Source organism: Gopherus evgoodei, chromosome 9 (assembly GCF_007399415.2).
Source record: "Gopherus evgoodei ecotype Sinaloan lineage chromosome 9, rGopEvg1_v1.p, whole genome shotgun sequence".
Lineage (NCBI taxonomy): Eukaryota > Metazoa > Chordata > Testudines > Testudinidae > Gopherus > Gopherus evgoodei.
The window spans coordinates 60,243,581-60,260,445 of NC_044330.1; the positions used below are offsets into that span (position 1 = coordinate 60,243,581).

Genomic DNA, 16,865 nt, shown 5'->3' on the forward strand with positions numbered 1-16,865 from the left:
TACCTGCAACAGGGTGGCTGTCGAAAGACTCAGCAGCATGCCAAACCAGTGCTGAGAAGGCCATGCTGGGGCTATGACGATAACAGACGACCTGTCTTGTTCCATCTTTAGCAGGATCTTGTGGATCAACGGTACCAGTGGGAAGGTGTACATCAGCACTCCCAACCACGGGATCAGGAAGGTGTCTGACAGGGACACCTTGTCCCTGCCCTGCAGAGAACAGAACATGTGGCACTTACTGTTCTGTCTGGACACAAACAGGTCCACCCGGGGAGTCCCCCACCTGCGGAAGATTAGGCTGATCACCTCTGGATGGAGCAACCATTTGTGGCAAGACAAGATCCTGCTGAAGCAATCCGCCAAGACGTTCTTTGCCTTGAGCAGGTTGCTGGCCACCAAATGAATGTCACGCCGCACACAGAGGCTGAGTGCCTCCTGACAAAGGGCTGAAGACCTGGTATCCCCTGCCTATTGATGTAATACATCATGGCTGTATTGTCCATCAGGACCTGCACCACCCTGCCCTTCAGGGTGGGGTAAGAACACCTGACAGGCCAGGAGAACAGCTCTGAGCTCTCTGATGTTGATATGAAGGGCTAGATAGTTTTGTAGCCAGCAGCCCTGGGTGTTGCGCTCACACAGGTGGGCTCCCCAGCCCAGATCCGATGCGTCCAAGACAAGGTGAGCGATGGAGACAGGGTCATGAAGGGAACCCCCTGCAGCACCAACTCAGGATTCAGCCACCAATTCAGGGACGAGAGGACATGACTCAGCACTGTGACCACTCGGTCCTCCTGAACAAGGAGTTGCTCGTGAGAAGGGTCCCTGAAGAGGGGTGGAAAAGTCGGGGGGTGGGGGGAGGAGGAGCAGCCAAGAACTGCAAGGTATAGCCCCAAGGCACTATGTCCTGGACCCAGCAGTCTGACATAACCTGCGACCAGGCCGAGCAGTAGGGGAAAAGGCGGTCACAGAATCATAGAATATCAGGGCTGGAAGGGACCTCAGGAGGTCATCTAATCCAACCCCCTGCTCATAGCAGGACCAATTCCCAACTAAATCATCCCAGCCAGGGCTTTGTCAAGCCTAACCTTAAAAACCTCTGAGGAAGGAGATTCCACCACCTCCCTAGGTAACCCATTCCAGTGCTTCACCACCTTCCTAGTGAAAAAGTTTTTCCTAATATCCAACCTAAACCTCCCCCACTGCAACTTGAGACCAATACTCCTTGTTCTGTCATCAGGTACCACAGAGAATAGTCTAGATCCATCCCCTTTGGAACCCCCTTTCAGGTAGTTGAAATCAGCTATCAAATCCCTCCTCATTCTTCTCTTCTGCAGACTAAACAATCCCAGTTCCCTCAGCCTCTCCTCATAAGTCATATGCTCCAGCCCCATAATCCTTTTTGCTGCCCTCTGCTGGACTCTTTCCAATTTTTCCACATCCTTCTTGTAGTGTGGGGCCCAAAACTGGACACAGTACTCCAGATGAGGCCTCACCAATGTCGAATAGAGGGGAATGATCACGTCCCTCGATCTGCTGGCAATGCCCCTACTTATACAGCCCAAAATACCGTTAGCCTTCTTGGCAACAAAGGCACACTGTTGACTCATATCCAGCTTCTGGTCCACTGTAATCCCTAGGTACTTTTCTGCAGAACTGCTGCCTAGCCATTCGGTCCCTAGTCTGTAGCAGTGCATAGGATTCTTCCGTCCTAAGTGCAGGTCGAGGAAAGACGGGTAGGATTCGGTTGGCTGACTGGGATATCACTCTCGGATGCACCCTCAAAATGATTGCTTCTGGCCCCCTGGGTGTTTGGCAGCCCAGGCTGGTCTAGTGAATGGGAGGAAGAAAGGTGACAATGACTAAAACCAGTGTCCCTTCTCCTCATAGGTCCCTGACAAGACTGCCTGGCGGCAGCGATGGCCAAAAGAGCTTCCTGGCTGATTGAGGCATATGCATGCTCAACAAGCGAAGGGTAGCCCTGGTATTGTTCATGCAGCCTGGTGTCCATTTGATCTGAGAAGAGACCAGCTCAGTCAAAAGGGAGGTCCTGGATGGAGGCATGCAGTCTGGAGCCAGGAACTACATCACATGACCACTGCCGATGTGACCACCCTTGCCGCTGAATCCACTGCATCCTATGCCTTCTGCAGCGAACATCTGGCCACCACCGTGCCCTCCTCCACCAACATGCCCAACTCCTCAGCCAGACCCTGAGGGAGGGATTCCTGGAACTTCTTAAGACTATCCCAGAACTGTACCAGCCCAGCAGGACCTGATGGTTTACCACCGAGAATTGCAGGCTGGGGGCTGAATAAATTTTTCTCCCCCAAAAAATCGAGATTTTTGGCCTCTTTGTTTTTGGGGGTCGAGGAGGTGGGGACCTCTTTGTCCTTCTCACTGGCCACAGACACAACTAGCAAGCCGAGGTGGGTGGATATAAAGGTATTTGAACCGTTTGGCCAGCACAAAGTACTATTTCTCTGCCCATTTCAAGGTGGCAGGGATGGAGGAGGGGATGTGCCACAGGGTCTTGGCAATCTTGAGGACGCTGTCATGTAAGGGCAGAGCGACGCGGGTGAGCGCAGAGGCCAAGAGGACATTGAAGAAGGTGTCCCCTCCTATTCCGCCCTCTCCTGCACCCCAAGCCCCAAGTTCTTGGCCACACGCCAGAGTAGGGCTTGACGCTCCCTGAAGTCATCTGGTGGGCTAGCTCTGGAAGGTCCCACAACCCCCTCATCCAGGGATAAGGAGGGAGACTAGACCACTGATGGAGGTTCTGGGGTCTTGACCACAGTTGGAGAAGGAGGCTTAGGGGTGGGCACAGGTTCCTCCACCCCGACCTCAGAATGGGCTTCCAGTACCTGGTGTGGTGCTGGTGGGGCTGCCGACCGATGCTCCGACACGGCCACCAAGGAGTGTTGCGAAGGGGGCATCATCACAACCGGTATGCCCCACACACTCCAATACAGCCATTACGTTGGCCACTGGCCATGCTGCTTCTGCGGTGCCGCAGACAAGGGAGCGAATTCCAATGCCCAATCATGCCAGTGGGACCTGGGTGATGGGCTGAACTGGCCTTCTGTCAGGGAGGAGCCATTAACGCCTGCATTTGTTTACTGGTCGTGACTACTGGTGACCACTGACCTGGTGTAACTGACCAGTGACTGTACTGGGGAGAGCGGTACTGGTGCCAGGGAGACCAATGCCAAGACAGGGAATGTTCCCACCGTGATGGTGATCAGAATCAACACCTGAAGGATGACCAGCGAGAGAGTGAGTGGTGCCGGGAAAAGTAGGGGGAGTGTCGACCCCATGCCACTGAGTAGCACTGAGGGGATCTGGATGCCAGCCTGGGTGGCCGACAATGCAACTGGGACCTGCCCATGGATTCTCTGACATAGCAGAGAAGATCAACGTCTTCTGTCTGGCAACTGGCGGTGTTTCCTTGTCCCCTGAGGGGTCTTAACGGTGAGCTTGCCCTCTTGGGGAGCCTTAGCCGGGTCTTGCAGCACCAGGGTCATCATCAGAGCAGGTGGAGATCTGTGCTCTCTCTGCGCCTGGGGAGCCTGGGATGACGACGGTGCAGGCAGGGGTATGGGTTCCATACCACTCCCAGGATACGGTGGCAGACCTTTAAGGGGGCTGGGAGCCACAACCGGGGAGGCACGATCGCATGGCTCCAGAGTAGCCTGGCAGGCAAGTCTGGGTCCTTTGGTAGGTGACCCCTGGGCCTTCTTGCTTGGTGTCAGGGAGCGCTTTTTAGCCTTCTTCTTCGGCACCGGTGATGGCGAACGGTGCTGGGAGAAGTGGGTGTTGGTGGTGTGCTCTGCACAGAGGCTGAGGCGCTCTGTGAGACCTGCCTGAACAGCCCAGAAGCCAGGCGGAGGGTAGACTCCATCTGGAGAGTCCTGAGGCGGATATCCCGCTGTTTCTGGGTGCGGGGCAGAAAGCTTTTGCAGATCCAGCACCACTTCTTAACATGTGACTCCCCCAAGCACTTAAGGCAGCTGCTATGGGGGTCACTCACAGACATAGACCTGCTGCAGTCCAAGCAGGGCTTAAACCTAGGAGACCAGGGCATGCCCCACCTGGCGCAAAGTCCCCACTGGGATCCTAATTACTAACTAACACTTAATAAATACTTAACACTACTATATGCAAACTATGTACACAGGCACTAAGGCCCAAAGTTCAAAAGGAGAAACCAATAACTCTTGCTAAGCAAGAAAGGCGCTTGACTGACCACCACGGGCGGTAAAAAGGAACGGAGTAGGCGTAAGGTTGGCGGTACCTGATATACTGCAGCATGAGCATGGCACTAATGGGGTGACACAGCTGGCCCTACGGGTTCCGCTAAGGCAAAATCTCCAACAACCGCGCATGTGGGCGCGCACACCTAGAATGGAATCAACATGAGCTAGCACTTGAAGAACTTCCTTCAGGTGAACCTAGCATCATGGTGAGGCAGGTCCTGGGTCTCTCCAGCTGGGCTCCTCAGAATGAAAGGACTCAGAATCAGTGACAAATGGGGGCCTTGCCTTGCCTTGCCCAGGTTACCAGCAGGATCAGGACTGGCACATGGCTCCCAGCCCCTGGATCTACGCACTGGGCCATGCTGCTAGTCAATGTACCTCTTAGGGGTCAGCAGGTGCCTGGAGGGAGGTCTCTGTACCCTGCCTGGACACTGGGTCCGTGGCCGCTGGCATTCCCGCTGCCCTGGAGGCCAGCAAGGAGCTGATAAAGTACTGAGCCTTGCAGCTGGTAGTGTCTTTATGACAGCAGAGGACTGATCCTCCCAGCACAGCCTGTCACAGAAGAGAGCCAGCCATGGAATGTGAAATGGATCGGCAAGGCCAGTGACCTTGCAGAGGCCTTGGGTCTGGCTGACCCCCAACACTGTGGTCCCTTCCTGTCTTGCCCAGGCTCCTTACCTTTCTCTGCCTGCTCAATGATCTGCCGCAGGGCCTTCTTGAGGCTGTTGGCCCTCAGCATTAGCTGCTCCTTGGATTTGAAGATCCTGGGCACAGGGCTCGGGTTGAAGCTGCCCCCTCTACTACTATCCTTGGCCTCGGGGCCAGGTGGGGCAGTGTGCGTGCTCCCTTCAGGGACAACAATTGCCTGTGATTCATCATTCAGCTCCCGCACCAGGGAGTCCAGCTTCTCATTCAGCATTGCACACTGCAAGAGAGAAGCTAGTCATACTGGGGGCATGAACCACGGTGAGGCTGGGGCGTTCGCTGGCATGCAGCCGTGGGCTGGTCCCGGGGCGGTTGTTGGGGGGTCACACAGCCTGCATGGCACAGCACACGGCTGCTGCTCCATGGCATGGCTGATGGGAACATCCTCTCTGTGGCAGTGCATTCTGAGGTGGTCCCAGGCAATGGGTTAATCCATGCTGCGAACCTTATGGAGAATCCAAAGGCTTAAATCCAGCAATTGCCAAGACTGCAGCTGCCTGCAAAACTGACTGTCTGCCACAGGGGGGCACTAGTGGCACAATACGCATCTCCGTCAGGCAGTGCCCTGCCAGGACTTACCTTCCTAGCCATGGTGTCAGCCTCCTGCTTGTTCTCGATGGCCCTCTCATAGGCCTTGCCAACCTCAGTCACAAAGCTGTTCACCGTTCCGCATAGGAACCTGTCAGAGAGAGCAGCATCCGGGGGCAGAGCCCGGGTGAGACAGGGGCTCCTTCCCACACCCCTCCCTACAGAGCCTGGCACAATGCCCCTGGAATGCTGCTCCTCCATTAGCCAGCAAAGGACGCTCTCCAGTCCCACGAGGAAGGCCCCCACCTCCAGGCCAAGCTGTACCACCTGCAGCGAGCACAGCAGCATTTGGTGCTGGTGAGAGCCCAGCGCCCTGACATCACCCACGGCCAGGCAGCCGATGGCACTCTGGCAGGGCCTCCGGAACGTGCCTCTTGCTGATGCAAACTGCAGCTGTCTGGGATTACATGGCTCAGAGGGATGGGCTGTGATGCCCTTCACCATTTGGGCCCAGCATGGAGCCAAAGGCACTAGTGGCTGAAGGCTACTTGGAGCCCTGTGTGCAGTGATCTGGGGGCCTCAATCCAAGTTCCCTGGCCCAGATCCTCAGAGGTACTCGGAACCTCACTCACACTGATTTCAAGACCTATGAAGATCTGGGCCCCACCAACCACGTCACAGAATCACCCCCTCATTGGCACGGTTCTGCCCCATTGGCACTGCCAGCAGAGGCCAAGGATGGGATGGGCCAGAGACCCCCAGCTCCCTCATAACCCTCGGAGGAAGCCCACCAGACTGAGCTCCGGCAGGTCAGCAGGGTGGGAGAAGCTTGGCCTGCTGCTGTCTGTGCCCCCTTACTTTGCAGAAGAAATCACAACCGAGTGCTTGTCAGATTCCAGGATCTTGGCCAGGTGGAAGGCCACAGAGTCAGCGTAGTGAGAGATCTGGGCCTGTGGGACATGGAGGGAATAAGGGCCCTTCCTGAGCAACAGCAGCAGTACTCCCGGTGCCCTCTCTGGATCCTCCTGGGCCAGCTACGCTAGAAGACTGCAGGGATGAGCAAGCCCCTGCAGCAGTGGGGGAGCAGTGCTCAGTGCCTAAAGCCCCAGACTGGGAGTCAGGCTGTACCCCCGGCTCGCTGTGTGACCCTGAGCAAGTCATGGCCCCACCCTGTGCCTCAGTTTCCCTATCCTGCTCCACTCTGATTCTCTGCATGCCTGGGGACACCTGGAACCTGCCGATCCATCATTTCCTCTTGTGTGTTCTGTTCAGAAGTGCACCAAAGGCCAGCTCCCCTGCAACGGGGCTAAGTGGGGTGTGGATAGCCTGGATTTCCGATGACTCCTTTTTGGGGTGCAGCTTCATGCATGGTGGGATGGTGAAGCTTCATTGCTTTGAAGATTGTGAAATGCTTAGAGCTCCTCAGGTGGGGCAGGTAGAGGATCAGGGTGCATGCTCTAGTGTGTGATTACAAACCCTGGGTTTGTTCCCACACACCCTTGGGGCAGTGGCAGCACTGAATGCCCACAGCCTACTGCAAACAAAAGGCAAGGAAGTGCTTGGAAATCAGACCCTGTGCTCATGCTACATGCATGGTGCTGCACAGATTCCAGCACCGGATTGTCTGAAGAACTGACAGGCTACAGAGACCAGATGGGTAGAAGGGAAATCAAGGCGCAGAGAGGGGAAGCAGCCAGAGACAGGAATTGAACTCAGGTCTGCTGACTCCCAGTGCAGTGCTCTATCCACTAGGAAACATTGTCTCTCTTGCCACCACCCCCTGCATAGACTGTGCCACAGAGGCAGCCTGGCCACTCAGCAGCAGTAGCAGGCCTCTGTAAGCCCCACCAGGCCCTTTTAGCTTCCATCCTAGGTAGACAATCCCCATGCAACCGGAGCTTACACCCTGCCCAGCAACTTTTTCCTGGCTTGTTTCAGTTAATTGTTTCCCCTTCACCGAGGGCAGGCTGCATGCTGGGCTGAGCAGGAAAACATTGACACTCTGGCTTCAGGCTGAGAACTGCTGAACTCATTTCACCCAGGTCAGAAATCCTGGTTTCCCTGAAGCTTTCAGTGCGGCAGCCTCTCCCCTCCAGTTACCGGAGGCCCTAGGTGCTGGCCAGGTGCAAGCAGTTTCCCCCTCCATTCCCATGCTCAGGTAGCAAATATGCATAGGTAGGGGTCTGAACTCAGGAGCTGATGTCCCATGTCCCATGCCCCCAGCCCATCTGGACCATGCTGCCACTTCAGGCCCCACCCGCCACGCTGGATAGGCAACAGAGAAGCTGTACCTGGATGCAGGAATCCCCATTCTCCTCCTCTTTGATGGCAGGGGGCGACTGCTTGGGCGCCTCATAGGTCAGGACGCTCCACCTCGGGGGAAGGCAAAGACAAGATGCTTGTTGCCGGGGCCAAGCCTTTGCCAAGCTATGGCCTGGCATCCAGCCCTGCCCGGAAACCCAGGGTGGCCCCTTTGAGATGAAGGCAGGCACTGGGCCATAGTGAGGCAGGAACCTGCAGGGAGATGGGCCTTCCCCATAGGGCACAGAGAGGGGCTTGAAAAAGCGAGGACAACAGGATATGGCAACAGCAAGTCAGGGGCAAGGGAGGTGGCTCTCGTCTCAGTCCTGGTCAGGCCCTGGTGTCCGGAAGGAATGGGGAAGGGACTGGCAGCCCGGACAAACCAGTCTCCGAGAGCGGCCAGGCACAGAGGAAGACACCCTGCAGTAGGTGGCTATGGGACAACCTGCTGCCTGGGAGATGTGGCTGGAAATGCAGGCGCATGATGGCAGACTTGAGCTGATGCCCAGCCTCAGAGTCCTTCCCAGGGAGCGCTCATCTGGACTGAGCTGGTTCTCTTCCCCATTCGGGATCCCGAGAGGGAAGCCCCCTTCCTGGCCCAGGGGAGGAGTGAAGTCTGCTCAGCTCACAGTCATGTCCCTGCTCACCTGTCCAGCATCTTGGTGCTGGCCCGCTCCAGCTTCTCCAGGACCTGCAGCAGCTGGGTATCGTCGTCACAGAGACTGCCCCAGCCCAGCACCCGCGCCAGGTCATTGCCTGTCCCCAGCGGCAGGACACCAAGCTGACACTGCCACGGTAAGGAAAGAATTGTGAGCAAGGGGCAGCCCTCGATCTGGGAGCCCAGCCAAAACCAATAGGCGTGGGGTGCTGCATCCAATGGACCCATCCTTTGGTACATGCAGGATCCCCTCCACACCCTGGGGATCTCTCTGATGGGTGTGGGCAGGATCTCAGGTCAGACTCTGATTAGTATCAGCGACACTCAGAAGGGGAGGTCACTGGGGGTGTCCTAGCAATGGGCACAGCTGGCATTTTAGGACGTTGCTGGCATGCACTGCAGGCAGCTATCGAAACAAGCCGAGAGCACATTCAGCACCTGCACATGTCTGGCCCTGGTGACACACACCTAGCCCATGCCAGACCCACCAGTGCTGCCACTGTGTGATGGTTCTGGAAATGTGGCTCCTGGCTATCAAGGCTTAACACACGCCCTGAGCCAGCTTTTCACTACTGCCAAGGCCCAAGGGGCAGTGGGGGCGGGGGCATCCCTCAAAGACAGGGAGACGGGAGAGGCAGCAGACAGACAGACTCCTCCTCACTTGCTTGTGCAATCCCAGCGCATCGATTTCGGAGAGGACCCAGCCCACGCTGCCATCTCCCCCACAGACCAGGATCCGGAAGGTGGAGAACTTCTGGAAGAGCCGCAGGCTGGCATGAGACACACGGAGAGGAGAGGAGTCAGGGCTAAAAGGGGTCCCAGACACTGCCTTAGCTCAGCTTCCTCCAAAGAAGGCCCTGGCCTTTTCCCTCCCCCTGAGGGACAGCAGAGCTCACTCAAGCAGGAGTAACAGTCAGTGGTACGTCTAGATACATGGCTGGCCCAGGTCAGTTGACTCAGGCTTACAGAGTGTGACAAAGTGGGAATGTTCTTAATGTTTTCTCTGAATATTGTGTGAGTGCCTCAGTTTCCCCTATGCATTTCTTAAGTATCTAGGTGGTGGGATAAGGGTGTGTGCTTGTTGCAGAGCCCTAGAGGGCCAGTGTGATGCTGTCTGCACAGATAATGGCTGACACCCTGTCTCCTGGCAACTGATGGCCTGGGCCCCTCCCCTTAAGGCACCAACTGAAGGTGTTGGAGAACAAGGAGATCAGGTCGCCTTCTTGCCCAGGAAAGAGACAAAGGTCAGAGGAGGGGCTGGAGGAGGTTTCAGTTTGGAGCTGGCTGGGAAAAAGGAGGGAGGCCCAGCACCGGGGTCTGGGCTCCCTGTGCCCCAAGATGGACGTGACTGAGCCGGGGGTCCTGTTGTCTGTACCTACAAGCTCTGTTTTGGACTGTGTTCCTGTCGTCTAATAAACCTTCTGTTTTACTGACTGGCTGAGAGTCACAGTGAATCGCAGGAAGTGGGGGGGGATACAGGGCCCTGGCTCCCCTACACTCTGTGACACAGGGCTAGACGTGAGGGGATATAAAATTGCAGGATAGGTGCTTGGGCTCAGGCTGGAGCTGGGCTGAGAGCAACATAGTATACCCAATCCAAACAGCCCATGCTCATCTAGTTCAGAGCATTAAGGGCTGGAGTCCCAGTTCAGCCCCTTACAGAGTAGGTGGAAACTGCTGAGATTTCTATTTGGCTCATCTTTACGAGGCCCTCCCAGCTACGGGGACATATGGGGTGTGCCTGGCTGGGTGGATGGAGTCATGTGTCTCTAGGATCTGAGCAACTTCCTTGTTTTCCCTGGCCCCCAGATAGCTCAAAGAAGGAAGGAAGGGAAGGGACGCACCGTCTCATGGGGTGTGAGGCCTGGCACTGCTGGTGTGAGTGCGTGGAGGGGGTCAGGCTGCAGGAGACACTGCAGGTGCAAGCACAGGGAGGGGGCTGGACTTCAGGGTGCCGTGTGGGCATGAGTGCAGGGAGGGGGCTGGGCTGCAGGGGGTGCTGTGGGTGCAAGTGCGTGGAGGGGGCCAGGCTCCAGGGGGCTGCGCCGATGCATGCGCACAGAGGGGACCGGGCTGCAGGGGGTGCTGTGGCATGAGCAAACAGAAGGTGCAGAGCTGCAGGGGGCCCTGTGGGTATGAGCGCAGGGAGGGGGGTCAGGCAGCCGGGGACGCCCTGGGCATAAGCGCAGGGAGGGGGTCAGGAGGTGGGGGGGCTTTGGGTGTGAGTGCAGGAAATTGACTGGGTGGCAGGGGACATTGTTGGGAAGCATGGGGCATGTGGAGTGGGCTGGGCGGCAGCGGACACTGTGGGCATGAGTGCAGGGAGTGGGCCAGGCAACTGGGGCCGCCATGGGCATGAGCACGGAGTGGGCTGGGCAGCAGGGGGCGCTGTGGGCACAAGCACAGGGAGGGGGTTGGGAGGCGGGGGAGCTGTGGGCGTGAGTGCAGGAAATTGGCTGGGTGGCAGGGGACATCGCTGGGAAGCAGAGGGCATGTGGAGTGGGCTGGATGGCAGCGGGCACCATGGGCATGAGCACAGGGAGTGGGCTGGGCGGCAGGGGGTCCCATGGGCGCAAGCGCAGGGAGGGGGCCAGGTAGCAGGGGGCGCCGTGGGCGCGAGTGCAGGGAGTGGGCCGGGCGGCAGAGGGCGCCATGGGTGCAAGCACAGGGAAGGGGTCGTATGGCAGCAGGTGGCAGGGGGAGCCATTGGCATGAGTACAAGGAGGGGGCCGGGCGACAGAGAGCTCTGTCACTTACCCAAGGTGAGGGCCCCCGTTCATCAGGTCGAAGACTTGCGCCGGGTTGAGGAACTGCTTGAACTTGCGCAGGAACTTCACACCCTGGTTGTCACCACTCTTGGAGTTGACGAAGGCCAGCAGAGGACTGGAGCAGGACGAGGGGCAGGTGGCCTTCCAGAAGCCTGGGGAAAAGCCGAGTGCCCCAGTGAGCAGTGCAATAGCCTGGGGCTTGGGTCCAAATCCCTGCTCCACTACCAACTACCTATGTAACCCTGTCCCACCTGTGCAATGGGGACAACAGCACTACCCTGCCCCAGAGGGTATGAGGATAGAGACTGTGAGGGGCTCAGAGCCTGGCAATGGGGGCCAGGGAAGTACTACAGAGAGCTGCTTTGCAATAGGCCAAGAGGAAGGGAGTGTAGAGGAGTGCCTTCACTTGGCCTTTCAGGCCATCGGCTCGGGGAGATTTTGGCTGAAGTACCTGGCAGATTCCCAGCCTCAGCCCCACATGACATGCAGGAATGTACACAATGAATACTACTAATAATCCCACAACGAATGCTACTAATAATGGGCTTGGGGAGAGTCACAACCAAAGTCTCCGGCCCCAGACTCAATAGAGAAAAGCAGCTCCCATGTGCAGCATGGCCCCACCCACTCTTTACAGCTGTGCAGGGTCTGCGTGAATGCAGTGCCCAACACAACAGAGCTCGGATCTCATTTGGAGGGGAGCCACTGGCTGCTGCCCCAGTGTACTAACGACAATGGACGGGAAGGGAGATTGACGCCATAGCAGCAGTGCCTGGGACGGAGCTGGAGATGAACCATATGGGGAAACCTATGTTAACCCTCGACATATGTGACATCCGGATACTATGGGAAGAAGTGCCACAGAAATGGAGACACACAGACCACTGCTGTTAAATTCTCTCCTAGTGCATTCTGGGGCTGATCTTGTTGCCACTGACTCTAATGGAAGTAGGATCTGCACCCCTTCTGAACAGACACTTATTCCACGCTTGGGTGTACTCCATGTTCTTCCCCAGATACACTGCCACCTTATTGAGGTCTGGCCCTGGCAATACATGCATGCTTGGCCCTTAGGTCTGATTCAGGAAGCATCCCTGTTCAGGAAGGGCATTGTGATAAACGAAGGGAGGGGTAGTTCCCTTTTATGGACATCCAGACAGCCAGTTAGCTACAAAATTCCTCTTAGTAGCTGTTCTCTACTTGTTTTACCTGTAAAGGATTAAGAAGCCCACAGGTAAAAGAAAAGGAGTGGGCACCTGAGCGGAAGAACCTGATTGGTGACTTGCCTGCCTAGTGTAAAGGTTGCGGATCTCTCGAGGACTTGCAGCCAGAGGGAATAGGGGATAGACCGGAGAATCACACTGTCACCAGGAAAAGGCAGGTCTACGTGATTGGGGACTCCTTACTGAGAAGAATAGACAGCCCTATATAGGGCTGATCCAGAGAACAGAAGGGTGTGCTGTCTGCTGGGTGCTAAGATACGGGATGTGGACCTGAGGCTGAAGAGGATCCTAACGGGAGCAGGAAAGAATCCGCTGATTGTCCTTCATGTGGGAACAAATGATACAGCTAGAGTCTCACTGTAATGTATCAAGGGAGACTATGCCAGACTGAGGAAGACGCTTAAGGAAATCAAGGCTCAAGTGACCTTCAGTGGGATTCTGCCTGTGCCCAGAGAAGGGCAACAAAGGTGTGACAAGATTATGGCGATCAACAGATGGCTCAGGCAGTGGTGCTATAAGGAGGGCTTTGGGATGTACGGCCACTGGGAAGCATGCATGGACAAAGGACTGTTCTCTCGGGATGGACTTCACCTGAGTAAGGAGGGAAATAGATGTCTAGGATGGAGGCTAGCACAACTGATTAAGAGAGCTTTAAACTAGGAATCTGGGGGAGATGGTTGGGAGTTGTCCAGGTAATCTCCATGCCAGATTTTAACATTGAGAGGGAAGAAGAAAAAGTAAGAGAGGATACAGCCGTGGGCAGAAGAATGGACATAAGGAGGAAGGGTAGTGTAGATATCAGTCTAATAGGTGATACTGGTTGTAGAATGTCTGTGCCTAACCGGGTAAAGAATGTCAGTGAAGCCAAATGGCAAAAATTAAGATGTTTGTACACTAATGCGAGGAGCCTAGGTAACAAAATGGAGAAACTAGAGCTACTGGTACAGGAAGTGAAACCAGATATTATAGGGATAACAGAAACATAGTGGAATAGTAGTCATGACTGGAGTACAAGTATTGAAGGCTATGTGCTGTTTAGGAAAGACAGAAATAAAGGCAAAGGTGGTGGAGTAGCATTGTATATCAATGATGAGGTTAACTGTAAATAAATAAGAAGTGATGGAATGGATAAGACAGAGTCTGTCTAGGCAAAAATCACATTGGGAAAGAAAGCTACTAGAGCCTCCCCTCAGACAGTGCTTGGGGTGTGATACAGACCGCTGGGATCCAATTTGGATATGGATAGAGACCTCTTTAATGTTTTTAATGAAGTAAACACTAATGGGAATTGTATGATCATGGGAGACTTTAACTTCCCAGATATAGTCTGGAGAACAAGTGCTAGTAATAATAATAGGGCTCAGATTTTTCTGGAAGTGATAGCTGATGGATTTCTTCACCAGGTAGTCGAAGAAGCAACAAGAGGGGATGACATTTTAGATTTGGTTTTGGTGAGTAGTAAGGACCTCCTAGAAGAAATGGTTGTAGGGGACAACCTTGGTTCGAGTGATCATGAGCTAATTCAGTTCAAACTAGATGGAAGGATAAAACAAAAATAGATCTGGGACTAGGGTTTTTGACTTCTAGAGGGCTAACTTTAAAGAATTAAGGAAATTAGTTAGGGAAGTGGATTGGACTGAAGAACTTGTGGATCTAAAGGTGGGGGAGGCCTGGAATTACTTCAAGTCAAAGTTGCAGAAACTATCAGAAGCCTGCATCCCAAGAAAGCAGAAAAAATTCATAGGCAGGAGTTGTAGACCAAGCTGGATGAGCAAACATCTCAGAGAGGTGATTAAGAAAAAGCAGAAAGCCTACAAGGAGTGGAAGATGGGAGGGATTAGCAAGGAAAGCTACTTTATTGAGGTCAGAACATGTAGGGATAAAGTGAGAAAGGCCAAAAGCCATGTAGAGTTGGACCTTGCAAATGGAATTAAAACCAATAGTAAAAGGTTCTATAGCTATATAAATAAGAAGAAAACAAAGAAAGAAGAAGGGGACCGCTAAACACTGAGGATGGAATAGAGGTTAAGGATAATCTTGGCATAGCCCAATATCTAAACAAATACTTTGCCTCAGTCTTTAATGAGGCTAAAGAGGAGCTTAGGGATAATGGTAGGATGACAAATGGGAATGAGGATATGGAGGTAGATATTACAACATCCGAGGTAGAAGCCAAATTCGAACAGCTAAATGGGACAAAATTGGAGGGCCCAGATAATCTTCATCCAAGAATATTAAAGGAACTGGCACATGAAATTGCAAGCCCATTAGCAAGAATTTTTAATGAATCAGTAAATTCAGGGGTTGTACTGTACGACTGGAGAATTGCTAACATAGTTCCTATTTTTAAGAAAGGGAAAAAAGGTGATTTGAGTAACTATAGGCCTGTTAGTTTGACATCTGTAATATGTAAGGTCTTGGAAAAAATTTTGAAGGAGAAAGTAGTTAAGGACATTGAGGTCAATGGTAATTGGGACAAAATACAACAACATGGTTTTACAAAAGGTAGATCGTGCCAAACCAACCTGATCACCTTCTTTGAGAAGGTAACAGATTTTTTAGACAAAGGAAATGCGGTGGATCTAATTTATCTCGATTTCAGTAAGGCATTAGATACGGTACCACATGGGGAATTATTAGCTAAATTGGAAAAGATGGGGATCAATCTGAAAATTGAAAGGTGGATAAGGAACTGGTTAAAGGGGAGACTACAACAGGTTGTACTGAAAGGTGAACTGTCAGGATGGAAGCAGGTTACTAGTGGAGTTTCTCCGGGATCGGTTGTGGGACCAATCTTATTTAACCATTTTATTACTGACCTTGGCAAAAAAAGTGGGAATGTGCTAATAAAGTTTGCGGATGACACAAAGCTGGGAGGTATTGCTAACACAGAGAAGGACCGGGATATCATACAGGAAGATCTGGATGACCTTGTAAACTGGAGTAATAGTAACAAGATGAAATTTAATAGTGAAAAATGCATTTAGGGATTAATAACAAGAATTTTAGTTATAAATTGGGGACACATCAGTTGGAAGTAACAGAGGAGGAGAAGGACCTCGGAGTATTGGTTGATCACAGGATGACTATGAGCCGCCAATGTGATATGGCCGTTAAAAAATCTAATGCGGTTTTAGGATGCATTAGGCGAGGTATTTCCAGCAAAGATAAGGAGGTGTTAGTACCGTTATACAAGGCACTGGTGAGACCTCATCTGGAATACTGTGTGCAGTTCTGGTCTCTGATGTTTAAGAAGGATGAACTCAAACTGCAACAGGTATAGAGAAGGGCTACAAGGATGATCCTAGGAATGGAAAACCTGCCTTATGAAAGAAGACTCAAAGAGCTTGGCTTGTTTAGCCTAACCAAAAGAAGGCTGAGGGAAGGTATGATTGCTTTTTATAAATATATCAGAGGGATAAATATTACAGAGGGAGAGTGTGATGCAGTAGGGACTGTCTGTGTGGGGAGTGGGAGAGCAGGGGAGGACTTTAGGGGATGGACGATGCCAGAGCCTGTAACCTGAGCTAGGTAAGGGAGGGGAAAGGTCAACACCTTTGCCCGGGAAGGGGACAAAGGAAGGGAGTGGCAGGAGGGAGGCAGTTTGAGTTTGGGCTTGGGGCTGTGTGGGCGGAATTCAGGGTATCCTAGCTAGGATCCAAGCACCCTGAAAGCCCAGAAGGACTCGGTGGAGGGGTCCTGACTGTGCCTGCAAGCCCTGCTGTAACCTGTGTTCCTGTTGTCCAATAAACCTTCTGTTTTACTGGCTGGCTGAGAGTCACTGTGGGTCCCAGGAAGAGGGGTGCAGGGCCAGAATCCCCACACTCCGTGACAACTGGTGGCAGCGGCGGGAGATACTGCACCCCGTGGACGGCGCTTCCTGCAGTAAGTGACTGGGGAGCAGTAAAACGAAGGGGTGATTAACCCCTGGGAGTGTGTGCCCAGTGAGAAGGACTTTGCAGTAACAGGGTCCCCCGGGGGATTGCAGCGAGCAGTCCCAGGGGCGGAGGAGTCTGCAGCTTGACCCTGGCAGAGAGGTGGTGACCTCAAGAAGGGCTGGTGCACTAGGGGTCCCCCTGGAAACCGTGGGGAGCGGCGAGCACCCCGGCCTGCGAGTGGCCAGCAGGAAGATGTATGCCAAGCGGCGCTTGTGCGACCTGCTAGAGCTGTGCAAGCAGAGGGGGTTGCGCCCGGGGAGGCTCACCAAGGACCAGCTGATTGCCCAGCTGGAGCAGGGAGACCGTATGAATGAACGGAGCCCTGTCTCTGAGGGAAGCAGCCGAGCAGATGCAGCGCAGGCACCAGTGTCTGTCCCCACTGGGAGTGGTCAGCCGGCGGATGAGGGCTTCCCGAGACCCCCCCTTCCTAGGCGTAGGGGAACGGCGGGGAGGAGCCTAGTGTATACCGAGGGCACCGTGACACCCCC

At 54.0% G+C, this 16,865-nt stretch overlaps 1 protein-coding gene across 12 annotated transcripts in view; it reads right to left on the reverse strand.

Annotated features, from left to right (window-relative positions):
• Positions 1-16,865, reverse strand: part of DGKK (diacylglycerol kinase kappa) — a 213,923-nt gene that overhangs the window by 34,068 nt on the left and 162,990 nt on the right. For all 12 annotated transcript variants that reach the window (XM_030574330.1, XM_030574334.1, XM_030574333.1 and 9 more), the window contains 7 exons: positions 11,206-11,368; positions 9,110-9,218; positions 8,438-8,577; positions 7,781-7,862; positions 6,348-6,439; positions 5,541-5,640; positions 4,935-5,181 (listed from right to left, as the gene is read on the reverse strand). In XM_030574330.1, coding sequence (XP_030430190.1) covers positions 4,935-5,181; positions 5,541-5,640; positions 6,348-6,439; positions 7,781-7,862; positions 8,438-8,577; positions 9,110-9,218; positions 11,206-11,368 — 933 coding nt within the window. The remainder of the gene's footprint in view (positions 1-4,934; positions 5,182-5,540; positions 5,641-6,347; positions 6,440-7,780; positions 7,863-8,437; positions 8,578-9,109; positions 9,219-11,205; positions 11,369-16,865) is intronic.